The 26,023-nt window shown below is 41.1% G+C and overlaps 1 protein-coding gene across 2 annotated transcripts in view; it reads left to right on the top strand.

Moving 5' to 3' along the window:
- TTC7A (tetratricopeptide repeat domain 7A) overlaps positions 1-26,023 on the top strand; it is a 167,710-nt gene that overhangs the window by 63,779 nt on the left and 77,908 nt on the right. For both annotated transcript variants that reach the window (XM_034060407.1, XM_034060406.1), the window contains exons 13-15: positions 4,123-4,180; positions 5,936-6,008; positions 12,517-12,677. In XM_034060407.1, coding sequence (XP_033916298.1) covers positions 4,123-4,180; positions 5,936-6,008; positions 12,517-12,677 — 292 coding nt within the window. The remainder of the gene's footprint in view (positions 1-4,122; positions 4,181-5,935; positions 6,009-12,516; positions 12,678-26,023) is intronic.

Raw genomic sequence — 26,023 nt, forward strand, 5'->3', positions numbered from 1 at the left:
AGACAAATGGGGACTGTTCAGTTGCTCAGGGAGCTGTCATCTGTGGTAATGAAAGTGAAGTTTTTAGGTAAAGGAAGAAAGGCAAATCATTATTTAGGAGGTGATAATCTGACTGTAGTCAACAATGCTTGGTGTGTTTTACATGAATATTTCTAATACATTTATTTCACTTATTTACACAACAAAAAGTCAAACTTTCCATCTATTTTCATGTCTTTGTCACCCACTCGTAAATCACATAGAGAAATACAATCCAAGAACTGGAGTCAGAAATGCCTGACTTTAGCTCCTGGCATGATACTGATTCCCCACAGAGACTGAACCTCTCTGTCATGTCATTTCTTTCTCTGCTTAAGAAGTAAACAAGATAAAAATATCTACCTCACTGGTACGTGTGGATGTTGACTAGATACAGACACTGAATGTAAGAAGTATTTCATTTTAATGCCACTTGCTTGGGTTTTGAATGACTGGACAATGGGCTCCTGCAGATTTGGTGCTGGGTAGCCAGAAGGGCTTGAAGTCCTAGTCTTTGGGAGAGTTCTAGGTTCTAGCTCTGACATTCATCATACTCACAGGTGAGAATAGTTTTTGTTTCTTTTATTACTTCTAACATAGATAGAAGGCCTCTAACATAGTTTCTTTGAATAATGCCTGAGCTAGTGTGTTTCATATTCATTTGGGCAGTCCTGCCCACGTGCAAGCAATGGGATCCCTGCCAGATGGGTCCCATAGAAATAAACCAACTTCTTCCAACAAATGAACCTGAGATAAAGCTGACTGTATGGTACCATGGAAGCATGCTGGCCTTGCAAGTTACAACAGACTTCTGCAGGGCATGTATGTGGAAGGGGCTTGTGCTCTTCTCTAGTACATGTCAGTGTGTTTTTTCAGCCAGCTGTATCAGATCAGCTGTTCTGAGAACTGCTTTCCAGAATGGAGGCTAAAGGCATAATAGCTCTCATTTCTTCATTTCTCTTTCTCAGAATAGCTTCCCCTAGAAAGTTCATGTCAAAAAACATACGTCCTTTTTAGCCTGAACTTTCTCATATATATGTATATATATATATATATGCACACACACACATGCATTTATCTATATATACCTATATATAGATACATAAAGTTCATTCAGCATTGAGTTCTGTTTAACAGCCTGGCTTTTTAGGGCATTTTGCCTAGATTTTGTTTAAACCATCCCTAAAGCTATACAAGATCCCAGAGACTATTTTCAGAGATAGAGGTTTTATGTGTTAGCCCATTATGATCTGTTTGTTTATCTTCTGTATGGAAAGAAAGTGGTTTCTAAAGAATGGAGTTGTAGAGGCGTGTACTGTACTCTGGCTCTAAAAATACTTAGGTGCAGCAAAATGTGAGTTGTAATCTCTCTGCTTCTGGAAGAGAAATCTTTGAGTTTTCAATTAGTTCAGATGTTGTAATAAGTGTCCTTTTTAGTATAAAAGAAGCAGTCTTCACAGCAACTCTCTTTGATCTTTTTTCCAGGTTAGCATCTGATTCATGTTGTGAAACAGTGTAATATCTGCCTTCTCCTCCTATCTCTAGCCTTTAAGTCATTAGGGCTTTCTGAGGGAAATCTGAGTGTATTTCCTTGTTTCAGGTATAATAAAATGGATTAATCCTTCAAAAGCATGCTTACAATGGTAATGAGTATGGGATAGCATTTTCCTAGAAAATGTCAAATTTGCACTAATGAGATGTTTTTCATTAGCATCCTTATCGCAGTGATGAAGAAAGACTAGAACATGCTGAAAGGAAGATAGCAGCTCCCCTATGTAATCCTGCCTCATTCTGTCAATCTTGTTTATCATTGTGTTTATACCAGTTCAGTGACATATGCAGGCACACAGTCACACATCTGTGCATATGTATGATTTCCATAACTTTCCACTTGAGTTGACTTTTGGTGAGTCAGCATTTTCAATGGCAGCTAAGTGTTTTAGGGACATTTGACAAATTGCCTTATAAAGCTTACAGCAATATATCAAGATGCCTTCCATCCAAGGTTAAGCTTTCTTATTTAGTACATCCTTTCAGTAAATATTTCTCTTCCTGTGTGACAAAGGTACTGAGGAGCTGTATTAAAGCCTTTGTGACCTGCAAAAAGAACTTGCTATAGAGTCGGAAGAGAGAGAACCCTACTGAATGACGCTACAAAGAACTTGCAGGAGCCTTTGATAAAGTCACTTCACAATGATTACATTTACTCCTGGATAAAATTTAAATAGCATGGTTAACTTGCAGCATCAGCCCTCAGTATTGTGCAACATGAATTTCAGTCTGTTTGCTCAAGTCAGACACAAATCTAGAGATGAACAACCACATTTCCAACTTAGCTGTAGCTGAAGATGCAGTTCATATTGTGGGAGGTGGGACTCACATGCCATTTCCCAATAGTGCCAGGGGCAAAGCTGACTAGCTGTAATAACTGCATTTCCATCACATATTTTGTGCTCTTTCTGACTACAAGCTGAACATCAGTCAGTGTCTTACCAGGTGGAACCTAAAAGTCCTGTTTTCTCTATTTGATGTTTATGTAGGTGGGGGCAAATAATAAGATTCCTTTCAGTCTTCCTCATTGTATGGCATCTCCAGAACTGCTTTGTAACTTACATAAGGAGTCTTGTAGTTTCCATGAGAAACAGAATCTGACATATTTTCCTGGATGACTGTTTATAGCTGTGATGAAATCCTTCCTGGTGTCTCCTCAAGCGTTTTTATGTTTAAATCAGGTTTGATACTTTTAATTTTCTTCTGAACTTTCCTCCTCTTTTACCTTTTCCCAGTATTTGGCAATGGACCTGAATACTCAATTTAAGGTTATAAAGAATGTATTATAATAAATGCTGCATTTTGCATGAAACTCCATATCTTCAAGTTTATTCTTCAAACCTGGTGTTTCGGAGAGCTTGGAATATGTAGGAATAACAAAAAGGTCGGATCACTATAGCTACTTTGGCAAAATAAATTACTTCCAAAGCTTCACTCACTGGCATATTGCAGAATCCAAAGAATCTTGGTACATCTTGTAGAGCACAGCTCTCTCCTCTAAACTTTAAAGTCTACTTGAGTTTTATATAGGTTTGTTGCTTAATTACATACTGCTTCCTTTCTGTTCTGGAGCTTATCCTGACTTGATATATGAAGTCAAATATGTTCATAGGTGGATGTTTGCTGGTGGATTAACTGCTCATCAGTCTTTGTACTGTCTCTCTGTAGCTTTCAAGTTCAGGATAGGCAGAACAAGAAGCAACTGCTATGCAAATCCTAAAGAACCAAAACAAGGCAGCCAATGTACTTCTGAAAAACACTGCTAGCTTTCCAGATATTTTGGATCTGAGGAGTCGTGCTTCTCTAAGCAATTCCTTCCTTCCCCTTGCTCTTCATCATGGCATCTGATGATATGCTGCATAACGAGAACTTGATTCTTCTTCCACTTCTATGGTTTTGGTTAGGAATTAATTCACACGTTTGAGAAGTGAGCCTAATGGTCAGGATCCTTTAGTCAAGCAATTACAAACTGCAAGGAGGGCATTAGTGGCTAATGCTAATGAAGGTTGCATAAAAGTAGCCTGAAAGCCTGTTGCTGGTATCAAGGGAGATGGTGTGTTGTCAATGGTTTTGTCATAAAGCTGTCAATTTGCCTCTTGGTGTTCCCTGTTCAACCTGCAACACCCTCCTACGTGAAGATGGTGGTGGGGACAGGCTGTATCTGAGTCAGAATATGCTGCTAGTTACTGCTTTTAAGCATATACACCAACCTGGCAGAAGGCTTGTTTTGCTCTTAGTGTATCTAGTTATGCTATGGGCCCTTCTCCTCCCAGACCCTTTCACTGGCATACATAAATAAAAAATACCTTGACATTTAAGACAAGGGAGTTGGAAGAGTCTTTAATATAGATGAAATTGAGAATTCAAGTGAAAATGCTGGTTTTGTGCTGCTTTAAAAACAAAATGGCCCCTTTTCCAGCCATGAACACTCATACCACCAGATGTCCACAGTCTTTATGCTCCCACTTTGAAATACTCTATGCATGTGTACCTATTTGTTCAATCTGAAACACTGAATTCAACTCTCAAATGGCATTGTATCTTCTCCTACAGCTACTGTGAAGGGCACTCAGGATGAATTAAACAAGAAAGCACTTCAGACTTTAGAGAGGTGAGTAGGAATCTTGCAGATACTTGCATTGTCCATTCCTTTGGATGAATTCAGAATAATTGCTGGGTTTCATTTTCTTCTGTGTAAGGCTGCTTCAATAGCTGCTCCAACAGCTTAATGCAAAGCTAGGTTCTACTTTGTGGAGACTTGTTTGGTTTGGGGTTTTTGCTTGGTTGGTTGGTTTTGCGGTGTGAGTTTGGGGTTATTTTTGGTGGTTTTTGTTTGGTTTCTTTTGTATTTTGTTGTTTTTTCTGTTGTTTCTGTTTTTCCCAAGTGGACAGAGAAATTAGTGACTTGCCTGTACTAATTGCCTCTTGATGTCTTTGGCATCGTTTCAGATGCTACCTTCATTTGCAGAGTTACAGGGCACATTCAGTCTGTATTAAATTAATTCATTCTACAGCCATTAGTTATAAAAGTCAGCTCCCAACAGCTTCTTGCTTGCAGGCCAGGATGGCATTTGCGAGGTGGCTGCCATTAAAATGGTGTGTGGTTTGATTTTTGTTTGTTTATTACTAGCAAAGGAATAGTTTTGGCAGGGATTTTAACCACCAGCCTTGTCAGCCGGTTGGTTGTCTCTCCCTCATAAAGCTGTTAATTGTGCTCGCTCTGGGCAGGGCAATGCAGGTGCAGGCTTCCCTGGTGTCCTGGAATGCAGCCCAGAAAGAGGTCAGGAATGTCAGTTGACTACAAGCGACTTTCCTCTTCCCTGTCTCTCCCATGTGAAATGAATTCCCTGTGCTGCAGAGCTTAGAGTGAACTCTGTAGGTCAGTAAGGGGAGTGATCTGATGGTGCCTAGGCTAGGCTGCCAGTGTGCCATGAGCCAGTGCCCCCATGTTGCTCCTTGGTTAAGGTCCCCAAAACACATCTTCATGTTGCCTTTGGTTAAGGGCTTCTCCACAAACCATAAAGCTCAGACTGCAGTTTCATGCTTGGTATAGTTGGAGAGGGATAGTTCTGTCCTGGTTGTCCATCTCTTTTCCCTGCCTTGCACAAGCCTTTGCCAAGGGCCTCCACATCTGGTTCTGGAGACACTGCAGCCTTCACTAGCTGAGCCATCACTGCAGTGGGCACTGTTGCCTGCTGTGGACTAGAAGGTAGTATCTAGCAGGTCTAAGCTTGGGAGGTGAGGGCCTTGGTTTTGGTCCAGTCTCAGCTCCTGCCATCAAATCCTGTTCTTCCCTCAAGTGTCCCTTTCCGAATGAGGAGTCTACTGTTGGCAATTAGACTAGAAGCTGCAGGGTGGAGGATGTGTGTTTGAGCACGAGCTTACATCTTGGGCTCCTGATCTTCAGTCCTCTACATGTTCATAGTCACAATAATAGGAGAAACAATTACTTTTTCACTGTTAACCTAACCCTCTCTTATTGTCTGCAAAGTGGCACTAAAGAAACAAGTTGGACAACTATCACCCTCACCTAAATTACTTAAAGTAGTGCTTTAATCATTTTGTTATGAACTAAGAGCTGCTTTACCCATATCAGTTATCCAAGTTCCAAAACATTAAGTGGCATTTAATGAAGGAGCATGTAAGTTGTATAATATCCTGTGAGTTGTGTTTCTTATACTTGTTCCTTTGAGCCTGGCTTGCTTTTTGTCTAGTTTTTTTGTGTGCTCCCCCATAACTGGACTAGTTTTCCATAGGAGAGGACTGGGGTTTGTTCTGTGCTTGCATGTGACTCATGGCAAAGGAGCTCTGCAGAGTATAATCTAACAGTCACTTTTCTTTCTATATTGTGTGGTCGTCCTTAAAGAGCACGTGAGTTGGCCCCAGAAGATCACCAGATCATCCTCTACCTGTCACTGCAGCTGGCTCTTGTCAGACAGGTATGTGCAGTAACCGGCAATCACTGAGCCATGAGAGGGTGGGCAAAAGGTGGTCCAGTTGAACAAGACCCAGACTTGCTCAGCAGGGTCCCTTCCTTCCTTCACTGTAATCAATAGCAAGCAGTCAGATTGTGTTTATGTAAGATGGTTTTATTATTTTTATTGCTATTTCTGTTAGTTATTATTATTATTTTTAAAACAGTAATCCTATAGCACATGGTATTACCATCCCTAGGATATATGTTCAGCTCTTTACCCCTGAGCAGCGCTGTTCCCACTTGGAGCAACCTTGTGCTGGGCGAGCGAGGTGTGTTTATTCCTGTTCCCTGGGAATCACGCTGTGTCCCTCCGCCCTGGAGGCTCTCCCGTTACTGCCCGGTTCTGTATCACACAGATCGCATGCTCCCTGTGCTGGGGATTGGTTTATTCCATACTTGGGCACGTTTGGCGTTAGGCTTTGACGGGCACTGGAGCTCTGCAGTGAGTGGGATTAGTTGGCATTTGAATGCTGCTGCAGGTGTTAACTCATAAAAATGAAGCTGATCAGAAAATACACTGCACTGCCTCTCAGGAAAAACATTTGGCCCAGGCTTCGTTTTTCTACCCCTTCTTTTTATATAATTGGGATGTGTTCTATTTCTCTGTCCCTTCTGTTTAAAAGCCAAAGTCTTTATTAGAGCGGCCCCTATTTTTTAAATGCTTCTCTAGCTAGATTGAAATTTCATCATCACAGTTTCCTTCTTTGGCAGGCTGCTTGCTGCAGCTTCCTCTCCTCAGTCTACACTACAGAGTCAAACAGTTGGATACTTCTTACTTTCCTGAGCTAATTAGGGGAGCTGTGTGTTCATTAGGTTAAACTCGTTGTTCCAGGAGAGCACACTCTTCTTAATGTCACTTTTGTAACCCTTTCATAATGAGAGCAGTGTGTTGTGAGGGCCTGAGATAAGAAAGGATTATTAAAATGGCTTATTTAATATTCCCATCTGCCTACTGACTGCTTTATGGTGCAGTTTGCTCAGGGTCTTTCATTAAAAAATATCCAGCTACCCTTCTTTCTCTCACAGCTTTTGCCTCTTAGGGAGGTTGTCTGATCTGCTGCCCCTTGTGCTTCTTGCCATGAGTAAAAGCATTGCAGCTTTTCAGCTGCTGTCCTTAAAAATGAAGTCAGGATTTTTGTGGTCATTGGGTCTTTGTTGTTTTCGCTCTTACCAGTCCACTACATTTTAACTCATTACCCTTTCTTTTTCTCCAATTGAAGCCTGTCTTTACAGTGTTGTTTCATATGTCTCATTTCATCATTTCCCTTCCCTTCTGTTCTTTCCATTCAGTCTCTTGTCCTCAAGTTCACTTTCTCTTTTTGTCTACCTCACCTATGTGTTTTCATCCTTGATGTTCTGTCAGTTGCCCCTGCTATGATAGATCTTAGTGTTATGTAGCGTCAGCCTGACCCCTACGATGCTGCTCCTGCTCTTCTCCATCTAGTGAGATATAAATCTTTAACGCATACTTGGAGAGAGAGGAGATACCTGAGACATCTTTATTTTTAGACTGCTGTAAAATATCCTGCTCTCCTTTTGCCAGTTTACTTAATGATAATTTGGTAATGCATTTTTAATTTCCTTAATTATTTAAAGTATCTAATATATTCTTTCTGATTAATTGAAAGATAAATGATACCTTTTTTTGATAGATTGCATTAACTATTGAATGTCAGGTATTGCATCAGGCGATGCTACAGTACCAACAATGTAGGTTATCATATAATACCTGAATGTTAATCTCAACAAACAGGCCTTTTTGTTTCCATGATCAAGGTCAGTAAATGCAGTAACCTTACCAAGCACTGAAAAATCTAGGTATCAGTTTGCATAGATAACAGCATTTTCATGGAACAAAGCAAGAGAGGCAGCTGACCAGTAGAGTGCCAAGCAAAGTTGAAGCAATTCATCTTCCTTGGAAGACTCTAGAATATTTCCAACAGCACTTGTCTCTGTCAGCACAGGGCAAGGGAAAGTGGAAATGGAAAAGCATCAGCTTCCCTCTGACATGCGATGAGGACATGACAAGATGATAAATGCTTATAAAAGGTTTTCACAGAGCTGGCAATTGCAAACCACCAGCAACCCAAATGAAAGATGATGATGATGTGCTTCGTGCTTGTGTCTGTGTATGTGGATCTGTGTCTTAAGGCCACTGAAGTCACAGGCAGGACTGCAGTGACTCAGGGGGCTCTAGGTCAGCATCTAGGTCCATCAGGGTGGATTTTCAGCAACAGGCAGGTAAATGCCCTATGTGTAAGGAGGCTCTGGCTCTGTTTCCCCCAAAGCTGTAGTGCTGTGAGGCCGGGGTCAGTGTTTGCTGCTGTGGTTCTCTCCCACCTGCAGTGCCTGGCTGGCAGCCGGCCGAGCTCAGCGACAAGTGAGACTTGTAATCCCAGCTCCCGGTGGCTGGTTCGGCTGCTTCCCCTGTTTCTGTGGTAACGGCATTTGGATCAGCAAAAACAAGGTAGAATGAACGTTTTAAAGCTCACTGATTTTAATGCCTTGCCTTGTTTTTTAGCAGGCCGGTTTCTATGGAAATGACTGTAGAGAGTCAGCGCTCTTGTTAATTTTAAATGCTGCTCTTCTTCTCGCTTTGGGTGGTGGTGTTGTTTTTGACCTTGAATGCCATGTAAATCAGTATTGGGTACATAAAAACAGCATATGGGTGTTTAGTACCATTTTAATACTTGATTTGATTTGACCTTTCTTTGCATGAAAATAGGAAGGGAAAGACAGCCAGGGGCCAGCAGCTGAGAATTAGAGGTCTCACTTATCAATTTCATCTGTGGGCTGCCAGCAGACCTGAAGTTTCAAGTGGCAATATCCAAAAACCACTTACTGCTTTCCAGAGTGTCTGGATGTAAAAATAAGATAAACATCAGTGAAGATACCAGAGGAAACATTTCATCTGTTTTCTCCACAGTTTTTAGTCTGGTTTCAAGAAGGCGAGGCTGCTGTCTTGCCTTTGCCCCAGGAGGGGAGCTCTGGTTTAGCAGGTATTGAGAGGTGCTGATTTCAGCTGGATGTGGGTAGTTCTGGTCTGTGTTTCTCTGTGTCCTCCCCTGCTGAACAGCAACACATTTCTTTTCTGTCTTAAGTCCTGGCCTAGATTTTACTTATGATCAAAACCAAGTTGAGGTAAGAATTAAGTAATAATTTAAGTCACAGATATGTTCACCCTGCTTTCCTGAAGCCCTGATGAACTGTAGCAAGTCTGTTTTCACCAGAAACTCTTCCTAGTCAATAAAACTGTCTCTTTTCTGCAATCTCCATGCTATAAAAAGAGATGGAGGGAATAGTTTTAATGGTTAATTAACTATATCTCAACTGATGCAAAGTTATAAGGCCTGAAAACCCCTTTTATGAGATCCTGTTTCATTTACCATCCTAAATACGCAAGTGAATTCTACTGCTGGGAATTATTTTTAACACTCATGCTGCTTTCCTTTTTATACCTACAGTTGTAACATCCCAGCATTGTTTTTAAGGAAGCATATAGCATTATTGATATAAATCCTGTTATATAACAGGCAGCCTAAGCAATCCATATTGTGGCATTATTTTGGTAATGCTGCAAGATGCTATTTCTGGCTTACTGCAGTATCTTTGCTTCCTAATCAGTGTGATCTGAATATACCTGTGTGCCATGCAGAAGACGTGTGGTATATTTATTAACAGAAAGATGAATTGGAGAAGGGTAGCATCTTGTAATTGCAGGCTCCGCTTGGACTTGCAGCCTAGCTGAAATAAGATTACTTCTGAACACAGCACTTGTAGGGAATTTAAACTGGCAGCCTACCTCTGATACAGCCCTGAAGTTTCAGGGTGCCATCTGGGCTGCCAGCTTCCATCTTTCTCATATTACAGAGTTACTTAAATAAGCAGGCTGTGGCATCTGTCAATAGATTGATGATCTCTGCTCTTCAAAAGAAGTTTATGTTGACTTCTGCCATATATCTTGCTCTTATTGTTCTAGAAATTCAGTTTGTGTTTTGTTGCATCTGGTCTGCTGCAGGTTGTTATTTTGTATAATGCCTCCCATAAATAATAGAATCTCATCATATTATTAAAGGTTATTTTTTCTTATCTCTGTGTTGTCTGCTGCTTCTAATTAAGCAGCAGTACTGTGTAGGCTACTAACAGTGTTACAGCACTAAGGAATCTATTTGAGCTCAAGTTAAACAATCAGGTGTCAGGGATGCATGATTAACTTTCAAAACCAGCCAGTGCCTGCGACTCTGATGGCACTAGAGTGAAGCACTGCAATGAGATGTTACCATTGCAAGCCTTATTCTGCAGAACAGGGGGAAACTAATTTAGGTTGCATCTATTACAATAGTATGTGACTGCCTGTTCAGCAAGCACATGTTTGCAGGGCTGACCACAACTCACTTTTGTGATGCTTTTATTTCACATGTATTTATTTCATGTATGTTGCAACAGAATTGGGGAGCTTCTTTGACAGCTGACCTCTGTCAGGGGTATGAGCTTGCAGCTGCGTGGTCATCAGACAGCTACACATATAAAGCAGTCTCAGTGAATTAGTTTATATGTGGATGTGCAAGTCAAGTATCTTTACAGTTTCAAAGCCCCTCAGTAAAGACACTTCTTGTAACTATTAGTCTTTCTCTGACTCATACTAGCAAATTAGGATCACGTTCCCAAGTCTTTGAATTGAATCATAGAACAGTGGAGTTCGGAGGGCACCTCTGGACGTCATCCAGTCCAATCCCTGCTCAAAGCAGGGTCAGGCTACTCAAAGCTCCCTCCAGTTGTTTTTTTGTAGGTTTTCTTCTAACAACCTTACTTTTCCCCAAATGTGGAATTCCTTTATGAGTATTTTTGCAGGTCTGAAACAAATTAGTATGAAAAAATAAGTTGTTTTAGTCCTGAGGAGAGCCTTAGGATAGCAGCTAGATAGATCTATCAGGATAGATACCCTGAGGATAGCAGCTTTGTTTCAGCAGATCAAATCTGTATACTTCTGGTATACCTACTGAAGAGTCCCATGGATGGGGAGGTGTGGGCCCACCACAGTCTCATGATTGTTGTCCTTGTTCCAAGTTGTCCTTTCATTGTTAGTGTTTTCACATTGTAAGAAAATGTGTCCTAGGGAGCTGCTATGGGAACATTAGCAACTTAAGCCAGTGTGTTTAGCTTTGCAGTGGGCTGTAACACATGTGGTTCAAGTAGCTCCACTGACAAGCAGTAATTTACTAAAGCTGAGTACTCAGTCAGATATCCCAACCTGAATGTACGCCAGGACATCGAGCAGTTTCAAAGCTTTGGGCCAAAGGCCAGTTTGGGGTTATGTCTTTGGAGCAGTTGCACTGATCTCCAGACTTGCGTATAGTCACCAGTAATAGAGTAGTTGAGTAACTTGGCTTGCGTATGCTCAGTAAGAGAGAAATGTCACTTGCACATTAGGATTAAGTTGTCCCGTGAACAGTGTATGTACCATGCTCCCTTTGGGACAGCTGGCATCTAGAAAAGCAGCAACCTCTGTTGTAACAGTCTGCAGAGCTTTGTTAGGTGGGAAGTTCTCATAGTAGGAAAGAAGGAAATATGTTCTCCATCCGTTAAGGGATGGGAAATATATATGAGGAAAAGAAATGAGTTCATTTTCTGTCTTGCTTTCTGCAGGCTTCCAGGGCCAAACACAGCTCTGGAACAGCTTAAGTAACAGGGATTTCAGATACTAGAGAATCTTATAAAAAATTCTCCATATAAAACTTATTGGTAGCCAAAGGAAAGAAAATCTACTAAAGAAGTTCCCTTCTGAACAGATAGCCTAAAATAGGGTATTAGATCACAAATGTGATATACTTGCATTCATTATATATGTTAAGTTTTCTGCCAAGTGGGACTTTATTCTAATGACATGCTGCTTCTGTGAGTGTCAGGACTGCTCTTCACATAGCTGCTAGCAAAGATATTTCTTTTTCTGACAGCATTTGACCCTTATTTATTTGACTCTTTTATATTGACCCTTTTACCCTTGAACAGTCCAATTTTTATGTTCTTGATCCAAGTCATGAAAGACCTTGTACAGCCATCACAAGAGACAAAATGAAGCAGAGATGTGTGATGCTCTCCCTCAGGTGAAGAGCAGCCACCCATCCTAGAAATGGGGTTGCGAATAGGGCCATTGTAGTGGAGATGTTCACAGTACAGAAGCACCACATCAAAGTAAGAGGGGGTTGATTGGATCAGGTCTGCTGCTCCTGTTTATAAGCAGTGATATAGTAACGCTGCAGATTCCTTTCTCTAGAATGTGTGGTTTTTCTTTAAGCAGCACAGTCTGTTAATCTTGGCAATCTGTTCCGATGGTAGAACTCTTTCTCACAGGTGCCTAAGTAGGATTTCGTTGTAATTTCTAATGACTGTATTTTTTCTTCTCTTTGAGATATAACATATGACTGAAGGAGAAATGTGTGCTCTTTATTTCTACCCCCATCTCTTCCCAGATTTCTGATGCTATAGAACATCTTCAAGAAGCACTGCAACTGTGCAAAGATGACATGAATTCGCTTCATCTACTGGCCCTCCTCTTTTCAGCTCAGAAGCACTATCAGCATGCACTGGATGTTATCAACATGGCTGTGGTTGAGTACCCAGAAAGCTTTAGGTAAGAGTTACAGCATGACGTGGTACATCCAGGCAGGAATAATCTGTTCACTAGCTCTGTTAAATCAGGTGTGCTACTGGTGTGCCACTCTCCTGGGTGTACTGTGAAGCTCAGGGTATTCTTTTGATTTTCTGTCTTCATAGGCTTTCAGAATTAATCTTTGTGCTTCTTTGCTTTTCCAATATTAGTCTTTCTGTATTGTGCTGATGATGTTTTCTCCCATGTATCTCCCTTTATTTTCTCATATGTCACTTCACACACGGCAAAAATGAGTGTGAGGCTTCTATGAAGGTGTCTGTCTGTATCACAAATCATTTTGTATGTGGTGAACTCCGTGGTAAAAGACAAATTTTATTGACCATTCATTTTATTGACCATTCTTTTGATGCTCATGTACGACACAATTTGCTGCAACATCACAGTTAGGGGAAGACATCAGTTGAAAGTCACAAGTTGTAATAACATGTAGCTGAAACGATGGTTTGGCTGCCTAAGAGCAGGTTTGAACCAGCACAGACTTCTTGGAGCCAGAGGGTTTCCAGTGTTCTGTGTTTGACTCAGTCCTTCATCCATCCAAGGGAGATAAATTGAATTCCTTGCAATTTACTTTCATGACCTTTCAAAACAATGAATTTATTTGTTCTGTGCAAAAAAACATCAGGCTACTGTGATACTCTCTGGTCATTGCATACTGGCCGAGGTTTGCAGCCAAACTGCAGAAAATCCTATTGCAATGCTCAAGACCAACTGTTTAACTGATGTTTTAAACCCATGCAGCATTGCCTTTAGGCAGCCTGCTTTCTCTGGAGAGAGGGAGCATCCTCCACACGTGTTGTCCAGCGGCTGACTGGGATGTTGTCTAAACCAGAGCACTGGAATGTCCCAAGTGAGACTAAGCCAATCTAAATGCGAGCTTGAATGCTTTAGGATCTTTTAGAACTATGGTGCTATATCAGCATATAATGCTTTTGATTATAAACTGCATGTTGGCATTTAAAATAGCTCTGCTGCCTGTGTTTTTGAGGTTAGTTACTTTGCACATGTGAGGAGCTAAGACTGTGCACATCTTTGAGAATGAAATGGAAATTAGTAATGGAGAAGCTTTTAAAATGATGCCAGTGTCTCTTCAGAGTGTGAACATGGGTATGATTGAAACAGGAAACGCTCCAGTGGCTGCTAAATTGTGTTTTGTGGTTTGAAAGTAATAGGCATAGTAAAAAACCTCATATCTTACAGTCAAAGGTCAGATGTTCATTGAGGACCTCAAACACTCAAAGATAGACAAGACAGAGGAAGAGGAAGAAGAAAATGGTTATTTATGTGAGGAGCAGAGTATTTGCCATGTCAGATCAACCAGCTGGTCCATCAAGTCCTGGATCTTTCCTCTAGCACTTACAGATAATTTATGTTTTGGGGAATGACAAAACACAGTGTGTGCAAAGCAGCTTGGAGGACTTCTGGGTGGATTCTCTTACTCTGTCTGGTAATCTGATTGCCCCAAAGTGGGAAACAATATTATATCCTGTGCATCTGTCAGTACCATTCCTCATGTGCGGAAGGACCTTGCAAGGAAGGAGTAGCAGAATAGGTTGCTTCTGATAGAAATGATTAATATTGGTAGTGAAAGCCACAGGTTCATGCTTATTCCTAGACACAGACTTTCGAGAGAAAGAGAACCCCTCTTAGCTCCCTGCATGCACTGTGGTACGTAACACAGTTGGCAGTGAGACTTGTTCACAGGTACACATGGATGCAAGAATAGCGGCTGGCTCCTTGCCTGCTGTTATCACCAGTCTGTCTGTGTGTGTCTCTCTAAACCAGCCAGCAAACAAGTGATGAGTGAGGGAATGGAGAAAGAGTGTGACAGGAAAAAAATGGAATGGAACATTTAACAAGCATTTATGAAGAAAGAGAAGAACAGGAATCCAATGGGAAGGGGGCAGGAGCAAGAAGACTGCAGACTACATCTGTAGCTTGCATCAAATCTGCAACTGCTTCAGACTCTCTAGAGGTCTAACGTACAGTTTATGCTGGGAGGGCTTTAGTGCTTTGTAAAACCTCTGTGAAGGGAGAAAAACCTGATGCTTTTGTGTATCTCCAGTTGTTATTGCTTTATAGAAAAATTGTAGGTTTTATTACTACTATGTGGAATGACTACAGGATATTTCATGTAAATAGTATAGGCAGGTTCAACTGCATGAGTTTAAAGCTGTGTTTAGAAGGGGTTGATTATTTTTACCAATTTACATTGATATGAATCAGGCAACTGTGTAATGTGGTGCCTGAAGGCCTCCTTCTTAATGGCATCTCTTTGTGGAAGCAAAGTTTGATGGCATATATCAAGAAAAGAAGGAGAAAGCTGCATTAAAGGACTTTACAGCTCTGTAGATGACAAAAAATTAAAGCATTAACTGGATGTATATCCTAAACAAAAGAAAGAATAATGCATAAAAAACTAAGGTCTTAGCTGGCCAAACTATGGACATTTTGTACTGTTTCATTGGTCTCTGCATGTAATTAAGGTGAGTTTGTTCCTGCTTTTTTATTTTCATATTAAATTCTTTCATTGTATGTTTTAAAGAAGTGATCGTTCACAATGTCATGTAGTTGGTTAGTGGTTGAAGCAACTGGAAAAAATACATTGCATTGCTCAGCTAACACATAGCATCCTTTGGCATGAGCCACGTAACACTGCCCCAAATGTATCTGTAAGTGCTGCTTGTTGGAGTGTTGTTTAAACTTAAACACGTACTTCACATTTCAGTGGTTGCTTTGATGCATAGGGAGGGAGGGATACAAAAGCTAGACACTGAGTACAGTGAGAGATGAACTGGAGTGTTTTGGATCAAGCTATTGGTGAAGAATGTTGAAGAACAGCTGGATATCCAAAAGCACAAATTGTTCAGAAAAATAAATTAACTATATAGTAATATAAACTATATAGTAATAAACTATATAGTAACAAATACATTAATCAGTGAATGGCTGAATTTGAGCATTTAAGTGCCCTGTCAAGCAATGGTGGAGGAAGACTGGATAGAGGAAGAATAAGAACTAGCTATGTTAGACATGTTGCAAGATGGGCTGAACCAGCAGAAATACATTGCCTTGCCATAAATAGAAAAGGTAGAAATAATATCCACCTTTACATGGGAGGTATCATCTGTATTTTTCAGGTTTTTCACCTGGAAAAGCACTGGCTCCTGTGGAGGCAGGCTGCCCATGACAAAACTTCATGCTTGTACATCCTGTCAATGTTGGTATGCTTTTAAAAGCAGTTAGCAAATGCAGCATCAGCAGTTAGGTTTGATATATATTTCAAAGCACTGTCTTAAGCTTGATTTGGGAGAGAAGACTCCTAAAGCATCAGCTGTCTCCCCTCTAGGTCAGTTATGCTGTTTACAAGCCTTTCTTAAGATGGATTCGTTCAGTTTTTTTCAAGCTCAAAGGCTATCCTTTTGGGCAGTGCTCTGCCTGGAACTGGCTGTCATTACCTCCCTAGGCTTGTTTTGGGCATAGAGCTTTTTACCTGGAAGAAACAATATTAGTGAGCTACTCCTCTTGCCATCCAGGTGATCTTCTTAAAATAATGCATTGTTTTTCTAGAAAGAAAGAAAGAATTTCCCCTTTTAAAGCCTGTATTCACACCTCACAGTGTTCCGTGCAGAAGTCCCATAGGTCTGGCAGCCTGCAGAGCTCACCACAGAGCCTGTCTGAAATGGTCCTTTATCTGCAGGTAGTAATACTTCCTCCTTCCTGTTTTGCTTGTGTAAGATTGACTTTGTCCTCTGGACTCACCCACTCTACCAGGGACTGTTTTGCTCTCTGGTCATCTTATATATCTAATTGGTTAGCTCCCTGCATGGAAGGATTAAGGTCTGTACCTTACCCTAAAGTTGGAAATAGGATATCAGTATTATGAATACTCCATTGCTTTATAATTGCTCTCAGACTGTTTATCAAAACGTGTTCTGTTGTTTGCTAGTTTGTTTTTTGTCTCCTGGACAGCTCCCCTTTAAGTTACAACAATACATTCTTCTGGCATAAGTACAATAGCTTCCAATTGCTGCTGAATGTGATGGTGAATGTTACATTAAATGATCGTGTTTCTGTATCTGTAGCAGTTCTGCATGTGGTACAGGACTCGTAACTCTTAAGTGAATAGCCACTTCCTTCTCTTCCTTCCTAAAGTATAAGTCACTGTTCTGTTACTTTGAGTCTCAAAACTAGTTTTAAAGAGAAATTACTGAAAACTTTTAGAAAGTGCTGCTATTCTACAAATAAAGACTCAAAAAGAAGCAGGTGGGCTGGTGTTTTAGAGCAGCGTAGCTGTCAAATGCAGATGCTTTTGTTCTACCCTTATATTTGCTATCATGAAAGTAATTACTGTAAATGTAGTGCAAAGAAAGCTCAGAAGGCAAAGAAACATTAAATGTATGTCTTGGAGACCCTCAGTAAAATAAAGGAAGTAAATTTTGCATGGGGAATTGTGTGTTACTTTAGCAGAGAGGTTTGTGGTGTTTTTCCTATACCCAGCCCTCAAAATACAAAGTCCTCTTCTAGAAGTGGTTTACAGATAGCAGATATCCTTGACTTCATCACTACTATGTTAATTTCATTAAGGATGTGTGCAGTAATCATCTGGGAAGATTTATTTGTCATAGTCTGATGCAGACTTACTGTGGGGAGAGCCATTCTGTGGTGTATAAGCGATGCCATTTACCAGGTGCTTCCATTCGCTATGGAAAATCCCCAGTGCACAATCAGAATCTCAGAACTCATGATTAAACTGGCATCTCCAGCTTGATTTATGTTTTTCCATTACTTGTCAAGCTATTTCTTGTATGTTGAAAATAAATATCTTTTGTCTTCTTTGAACAGTATCTGTATGGGATTTAGTGGAGAACTATATTATTGAGAGCCATAACATAGAACTGTCATCTTTCCTATGATCATCAATAAGGAGTCACTTGTCTCTCAGTGGATGGTTTGCAAACGTTTGTCTTGGGCCTAATCTCTACTATGATTTTTGTCAGGATAGTTGTACCTGCCACCTCACCCCCAGGTAATGTGACTGTGTGTGCTGGAGAATGGTTCTACCACAGAAGTGGGGGTGACCTCACTTGTCTTTAGAAGTATGGCTTTACAGAGTCAGCTCAGCCTGCTTATATATGATTGCAGTTCATCATTAGGCAAGAAGCAAGGAAGTCAGTGCACATGGTGATAAAACAAACTTGTTACAGTTCTCAGGGTATTGTTTTGCTTGAATTCCTCAAGGATGCAAGATCTGAGGATCTGAAACAAGGATAAATTAATATTTTGGCTGTAGCTTTTCATCATACTAGACAAGTTTTATAAATAGGATATTCAGATATTACAAGGGTGGACCTCTTGTAATCTGACTCCTTGTAGTGGTGTGTCCACACACTGCCTGGTGAGAGCGACCCACAAAGGTGTTTATCTCTGTGCTGATGCCCAAGACAAGAATAATAAAAGATGGAAGTATGTACTTAGGTGATATGATAGTGCTGTGCTACAAGAGTACAAAACATGTGTTCTGTATTCAGAATAAATGCTTCACTTAAACAAGAGATGTATTATGTAGATTTAGAAAGGTTGAGATTGGGCTTCTTGCTATAGCAACCATGAATGTTTGCTTTTGTTGGCATGTTTTGATTCCTTGTTGGTTTTATAAAATTAACAGAAATAAAACCCTTGGTGATAATCGGGTCTGTACTCTGTGGAACAGGTAATGATACTGATACACCAAAGGAAAGCTTGAAGCTAGTATTCTGACTTCTATTCATCATAACACATATCCAAGATTGGATTCTTATTTTGGCAAGTTGAAACAGATATAAGCACCCCTTTCTAAGGGTCACAGTCTGATCTAAGTCAAAAATTGAACAGATGAGTATGTTAAGCTTTCTATCCACCATTTTAATGCAGTGGGAAGAAATATCTCCCTAGCTGGGTCATGTCTGTTTGTGCCAGGAACAGATTCATGTTAGTGTATGTATCAACCTTAAAATTATATGCGTGGATTGAGTGGTACCTGGGGAGAATTCCATTCCCTCATAGCCCAGGGTTCAGGATATGAATAAAAGGAATAAACCAGAGCTTAGACAGGAAACCTATTGCAGACTTATTTTCTTAGTATGAAATGAAAAGAAGGAACAGCTCTGCAGTTTCACAACCTTAGTGGCAGTGGTTCCAAGTCTTTCCTCCAGATGAAAGATCAATTTTACTTCATAATAACTTTGTTCCTGCCACCTGAGTAAATGGCTACTGCCTCCATTCAGTTAAGTCCTTTATAGCAAGCAGCAGTGCTTCCAGATGCTAGTTCTGGCATTGAGAGGTAACACAAGTACTGCAAATGCAGAAGCTTCACTTCAGAAGTTTAAGAATCAATTCCAAAATGCAGGAATTGGCTGATGAATATGGCTGATTTGAGATGAGATAGTTGCTAATCAGATTTATTTGTGTAAAAGCGAGAAGTTCCATAAGGGAACATCAGTAAATTTGTGTTTGGGATCTTAAGCTCAGATTTTGCATGTTCTGGTGTAGAGCCCTGCTGTGCATTTGTTGGGGCTGCTGGCTTGCTTTGACATGACATTTAAGGCTTAATGACTACTGATAAGCCAGAGGAAAATGAAACCTGCAAACCGCTTTGTGGCAGTAATAACTGGCTAAGTTATTTGTTGATCTTTAAAACCTGTGTTTCTTTGATGAGTCAGGCCTTAATGGAATAAAGTCTGATCCTTCAGCACTGCTGCTTGTTGAAAGAGCAAAGTGTCAGTTTTATATTCTTCTGCTTGCATTTATCTTATGCAGTTAACCTCTTGCCAGTACTTTCTCACCTGGATGAAGATGCTTTTTGATTCCTGCTGGCTCACTTCAGTGCACTGTAGATACCTGCCATATCAGTGAGTTTGTGCACGTTTCTCCCTGCTAAGTGCCACTGTCTTTCAAACAGCTGCTGGGTGTTCTGCTTTATATTCAAAGGAAGTGTTTAGGAGCACGGACTGTGTTGAATGCTGGATTATATTGAGAAACTGCATATGTATATTGCCTGGGCAGCAGAGTCAAGTTGACAGTAGGAACTCTGGGCTAGAGCTCAACTATAGTCCATGCATGTAGGGGTTACCCAGTGTGAAGAGGGTCTTGGTGATTGGGATCAGTGTTTCCACCTGGCAGTTTTGTGAACTCCAAAGGTAGACCTGGGTCACTGAGACCAGAAGGAGGACCTGAAATGTGCTTCCTGCCTGGAAATCAAAGAGAGAACCAAGGGAAAAACATGGTGTTGGTGTGGGAAGCCCAGCTCTAAACCTTCCCTTCCTGCGATGGGGCTACACATGGATACAGAGGGGCTGCATAGGGTACCACCATTTATTAGCTATTTCAGATGTTAGTTCTGCTGGAAAACATGGTTAGAACCTTCTTGACCTGAACTCCTTCAGGGCTTTTTCATTATATGAGTAAAGGAAAAAGCAAAAAACCCTGTTTGGCTGTTTTTCATGTCTGTACATCTAGTGAAGGTGCAGGCTGTGGGGAGTCTGCTGTCAAACATACAGATCTGATAATCTGAGATTGTTTCCTGAGGCACTCAGAGGAATGGAGGAAGATGGTTTGGGGGTTTGGTTGGGTCATATTTTATGGTTTGGGTTTTTTTCTTAGTCATTCCTGTGTTTCTTGAGACCTTTAGAACCCCTCAAATACAAGGATGATCAGGAGTCATTTCGTGATTGGGAATTCATTTTTCACCATGCAGAATGTCAGCTCTATTAGCATTTACCGAGAACTGCTGATGATAATCATTTCTGGAAAGCACAGGTCCTGAAATAGAGGCACGGATGTTACGCTTAGCAAATTGTTTTTCAGCACAGTAAATTACTTTCCAAGAAATCACAGTGTGGTCAAGCCATGTTGTGTCTCAGATGAGTATAAATCTCTGATCACTCAATGAAAGGGTTGGCCTTTTTTCATCTCCAGCTGGAAATTTCAGACTCGAGTGACTTGTGCTCTAAGGTCCTAGGAGTATTTATTTGTCTGATGAGTACAAAATGTTTTGGGTTTTATTATTTTCCTCTTCAAAAGGAGGAGGGAGGGGGGATATGTTCAGACTTGCAGAAGAACTCACCAGGGAACAGAAGATGAATATAGTACTTTTTCAGGCACAAATGTGGTTTTTCACTTCTGAAAATAAGGAAAGCCCTTGCTCTTCACTGTCCCAGAAACACTGGCAGTAATTGCATCTTAGCTGGTAAGTTTATTTCTCATTGAAGAAGGGTACTATTGACACGAGTGTCTTGCGAACCAAGTATGTAAGCAGGCATAGCATGGTATTTTATGTTAGTCAGTATTCATGTTACTGAATGTGTCAGTCTTTGTTAGTAAAGGAAAAAGAGATGGAGATGTTATAATCAAAGAGGAGACTGATGCAGAAGTTCTGCATTGCCAACATGTCTTTTAAAATGCTCATATACATTCCTCAATATGCTAACATTTTTGCAACACCAAGCAGATAATATGAATAGGTTTTGTCTTTCTTTTATTCATTCTCACCTTGGCTTGAAGCTTTCTGTTCTGCACATAGCTCAGCAGTAAGTTTGTCTTAAGATTATTTCAGGTGGAAGGGTGAACACAAGGATTGAGCTAAATGGTCTAATCAAGTGTCACAGTCAGTAACATAATTCTTTCTACATACACCAGCAGAAAATTCAACCCAGAACTACAAAGTAAATGTAGAGTTGTGTTTCTGAGCACTGTGGCTGGAGATGTGAACTGCTGGAGATCTTGCAGGTTAGGAAATGAGTGCAATGACCTCTGCTCCATATGCCTCTATCAGCTGGACAAGTGTCAAGAAGGTGATAACTACCACCTGAAATGAAGACCTGACTTGTAAGCAGTTGTGCTGGAATTCAGAGTGAAGAGACTCCTGAACATCTTTTTTTGCCTTTTTTTTCTCCTGGAATCTGGCCATTTGTATCTGCCATTGGAGCACATGAAATGAGTTGAGGTTATTCTGTAGCTTTCTTTCTATTTTCTCAGGACAAGGTCAATGTCCTTCTGTTGTTGGTAGAGTATGTAGCACAGTGGTTCTCTGAACCCAGCTGAGACTATAGTGTGCCACTGCGGTCAGTGTAATGAACAGGAGAGATGGCAAGTGGGCAAAGAGAGCTGCAAGGAGTTATGCTACTGAGTGAAAGAGGAAGGTTTGCCTCCCACCCCATGAGTTTCAATAATCAGTCATTTTGTCTGATTCTTCAAAAATTAGATATTTGGTGTGTTGGGTAGAAAAGGAAAAAAGTCTTCTGCTTGGCTTAATAAATTGTGGTAATACTTAAGTGTGCAGCATAACATGAAGAAAAAGGGATACAGTACAGGCATGAGGATCATCTTTGGAGTCTTTTCCAGCCTTTTCCAGACTATTGCAGTGGAAGTGCTTGGAGAGGCTGTACTGCCCATGGGGATATGGCTGGGCTGGATTCATCCCAGCTCCTTGGGCTGCTGCTGGCAGTCTCCATAGAGATGTGGATCTGTGTTGCTTGGGCTCACACTCTTGACTGAACCTTGCAGGCCCCGTGGGCTGTGTTGGACTGTGCAGCAGCTCTTCAGCTGGGTATCGACTAGCCTGAACATACCAAACCGCAGTGACTGCCAGCAAGGCAGGCAAAGCACTGGTGATAACTAGCACTAGATAGCAGACTGGGATTCTGAGAGCAAAAGGGTCAAAGATTTCCCTGGCCAGCATTATCCAAGCACGTGCTAATGCACACAGCAGTCCCCAAGGCTTACATGTCCTATGTACTGGGTCAAAACAAAGCTCCAGTCATGTGCACCTCAGGAAGCTGCTAGTTAGTGGCATGGGGCCAGTGCTCATTTTGGGTAGTTCATGCCACTGCCAGCCAGCTGTGCTGATCTCGCCCCAGGGAATCCGTAATCTACCTGGGATTGCTTTAATCTGTGCTGTTCCTATGCCTCTGGAAGGAATGGCTCCTGAGAGGGAGGGCACAGAGACTTCCTCTGCCTTTCTGAGCCTCCGTGGTAGTGCTGTGGTATAGAAAGACTTGTTCAGAGTTGTGCACCATGGTACTGAGAGTTAATCATTTGAGGGGGGGGTTGCATCCAAAGTGCTTATATGAATTAATGCTTTTTCTTACACAGTTGCATGTAGGAGTCAGGGTACGTATACTAAATTATCTTTCAATCAAAAGCATTCTCTTTAAACTGGATGGTACATTTTCTTGTTTATTGCTCCAGTGTTAAAGCAGATTGAAATGCTTGGAGCATCTTTTGTTGCCAGGGGTGCAGACTACATCCCCCCTTACTCATGAGGCTGCACATTGCCAGTTTGGAAATGCCAGTTGGAAAAAGGTTTGATTTTTCAAGTCCACTTTAAAAAAAGAAGGACAAAATGTAACGTATGCACTCTCTGGAGCCTTTACACCAGGTGATTTTCCAACACAAAAGGTGTTAAAACCTGGCCTACCAGCAACTCTGGGGTTATGTTGCTTCCTTCTCAGTGACAACCAGCAATTGCCTGCTGCTTCCCTGTCAAGGGTTTGCATAGCAGGGCCATAATCCTGTGCAGAAGAGGAAAGGGAGACCCTGTAGGGTGGTGATGTCCAAGTGTGTGTCTGTGTTTCTTAGGGGGTGTAAAAACAAGCATATGTTAAACTTCTGCCATGTTAGTTTTAATATCTAAGCCCTATGATGATATTGTGAAGGACAGTATCAAAATAAGCTGCAGGAAAGGATATTGTATGCGACTCATTAGCTGTGATAACTACATTGGAAAGCATGTAGAGGATTCTAGTACAGATTTGTGATGTTCTAGAGGTAAAACTGGTCTTATAAGAATGAAATATCTTCAGATTTCTCACTGGCTCAGAACATTCCTAATCCTGCAATACACTGTTGTCATTGGATGTGCATCAGGTATTAGTTTAGACTTTGCTCATTTCTCCACCTAGTCCTTCTGCAAACTTCTATTACAAAGAAATGTATTTCAGCCATGGCAATATCCACTTCTGATCTCATATAAGGGGCCCCTGCACATGGCAGAGCCAGTGTCTCATTTTGCAAGTTATAGCAGTACGTGCCTTGAATTCTGGATGTAAGCAATATCCTAGCTGAAAAACAACTTATCCTTTTCTCAACACAGCATAAGCGACAGTACAGTGTAAAGTTGCCATGCCACAAACAGCTAGAAGCAGCACTCACAAATTATGTATTCCAGCAGGTACTCATTATGTGCCTACATAGACCAGGCCATTAGTGTGGGATTAGTTGCCTAGTCGTGGGGGAGAGAGAAATCATGGTTTTAGGTGTCTCTGTGAGTAGAGGGAAGAACCAATGAAGCCATTCTGTAGCCAAACAGCACCTTAAGGAAATCATGTTTCCTACAGGATAGGGCAGATTGGCTCAACAGCACCTTAAGGAAATCATGTTTCCTACAGGATAGGGCAGATTGGCTCTTCAGCACTTACAAGGCTGTTAATAAGCTGTAAGACTGGTTGCAAATAATGTCACAGCTAAAAACGAAAAGTGTTGCTCTACCATTAAGGACAAAGCCACATACAGGTTCTCACAAATGAATGAATAAATCCTAAATGCTTCCTCTGATGTGTGAACGCTGAAATTAACACCACTGATTTCTGCACACTAAGAATAGTACAGGGTGTCAGCACCGAGGGAGGAAGGGAAGAGTCCTCTCCAGCATTCAGATTGCTTAAAGCTTAAACTATGTAGCTTAAATGGCTACATCTTCCATTTCAGAAATGAACTATATAGCCCTGTGTCAGAGAAACCCCTAGCCATTGGCTTGGCCCCAACCTAAGTGATGCTTTTACTGCAGTTAAAGTGTACAAACATGGATTTTCTGACCTCGGTACTTGTAAGTGCTTATCATCACTTCCGAGCAGGTTCTGTTTGGGCTGTTGGCCTTTTAAGAGAAAGCTTAGTGCCTGGATTTCACACTGAAGGGAAGGAAAGCCACGCTGTTCTACCCTACCCAAGTAGGGGAAAAAGTAGAGCTGAGAACGGTGCAGATGGCCTGAGTAGGACTGGCGCATAGTACTGGAGTATCAACATCAGATGACTACCTTAAAAAGTGAGGCCCTGTCATCTCCCTGTTTTCACTGGGGATCTCATAAACCACTTTTCCAAGATTATGCATAATAGCAATTTGTCTGGCTGAAAATATCCCCCAGAAGAACAAGAAAAGAATCCTGTGAAATCAGAATACATTGAAGGCCAATAAAAGGAGGGTATTTCTTTTCTTTTCTTACTTGATGTTACACTTTTATCAGCTTCATTTGATGAAACTGAACAAAACCTCCAGTTCTGCAGGATGTGTGTTTTCTACCCAGTGCTTTTCGAGCTGGCTAGAGGCACTTTTATCCCATCAAATTCAATGGCCTCTCAGCAAACGTTATTAAACTCAATTGCCAGTTTCTCCTGTACACGACAGCCACTGCCAACAGCGTAATTGTCCAGGGAGGAAGTCACTGCTTGTCTTGCTCAGTCCATCTACATTCCTTCACAGTTTTACCCTATATCATGGACAATGTTGATGATGGGTTCAGCACTTAAACAGTGCCATTAAACTGTGCACCCTAATCAGCGCGAGGCCTTTTGAGTTGGGCTTGGAATAGAATTTGCAAGCGGGACTGTGCGCAGAGCCGGTACTTTGTGAAGTTTAAGGCTGCAGTTGTGTCGAGGTTTTATATAACAAATGCCTCATGCCTTAGTCAGGGCCACTTGTAGTGAGAGTAGCTATAGTAACAAAACAAAGTTTCTAGCTAGCGAAGGAATATTTCCAATGAGCAGGACATCAGTGGCTGATCCAGCCCCTGAAATATGCTTATTTATCAGTTTTGTGTGCAATGCTATTTTAATAGCTGCTACTCTATTTTCAAAGCTATTTAGACATTTCCATTTGTTTGCTTTTGGGGTGGGATTTGTTTTGGGTTTTTTTGTTTCATTTTTTATTTGTATTCCTAAAACCTATGGAGGGATTTGTTCCTTTTGCTTTCAAATGGAAATGTTCTAATTATATTTCTGCTTTTTAAACTTGTTTTCCTAAAGAAATGGCAATTTTGCTGTTGGGCTTTTTATAATCTGAGCACTTTTGGAACTATTGGCTGATTTAAAACAAGTTTTGCAGTGTAATAATGAGGTTTCTGCAGGTTTCCTTAGAAGAGCTGGTTGAGTCGAGGCTGGAGGGGGCAGGCAGAGCCCAGCCGTGCTGTGCTGGGGTCGGCAGTCCCAGTGGGATGGAGTCCTATACCACTTGGGAAGGGACAGCCTGTTGCATTTCAGTGAAGAGTATATAAATACCT

The sequence above is a fragment of the Melopsittacus undulatus genome, chromosome 3, assembly GCF_012275295.1.
Source record: "Melopsittacus undulatus isolate bMelUnd1 chromosome 3, bMelUnd1.mat.Z, whole genome shotgun sequence".
NCBI classification, from domain to species: Eukaryota; Metazoa; Chordata; class Aves; order Psittaciformes; family Psittaculidae; genus Melopsittacus; species Melopsittacus undulatus.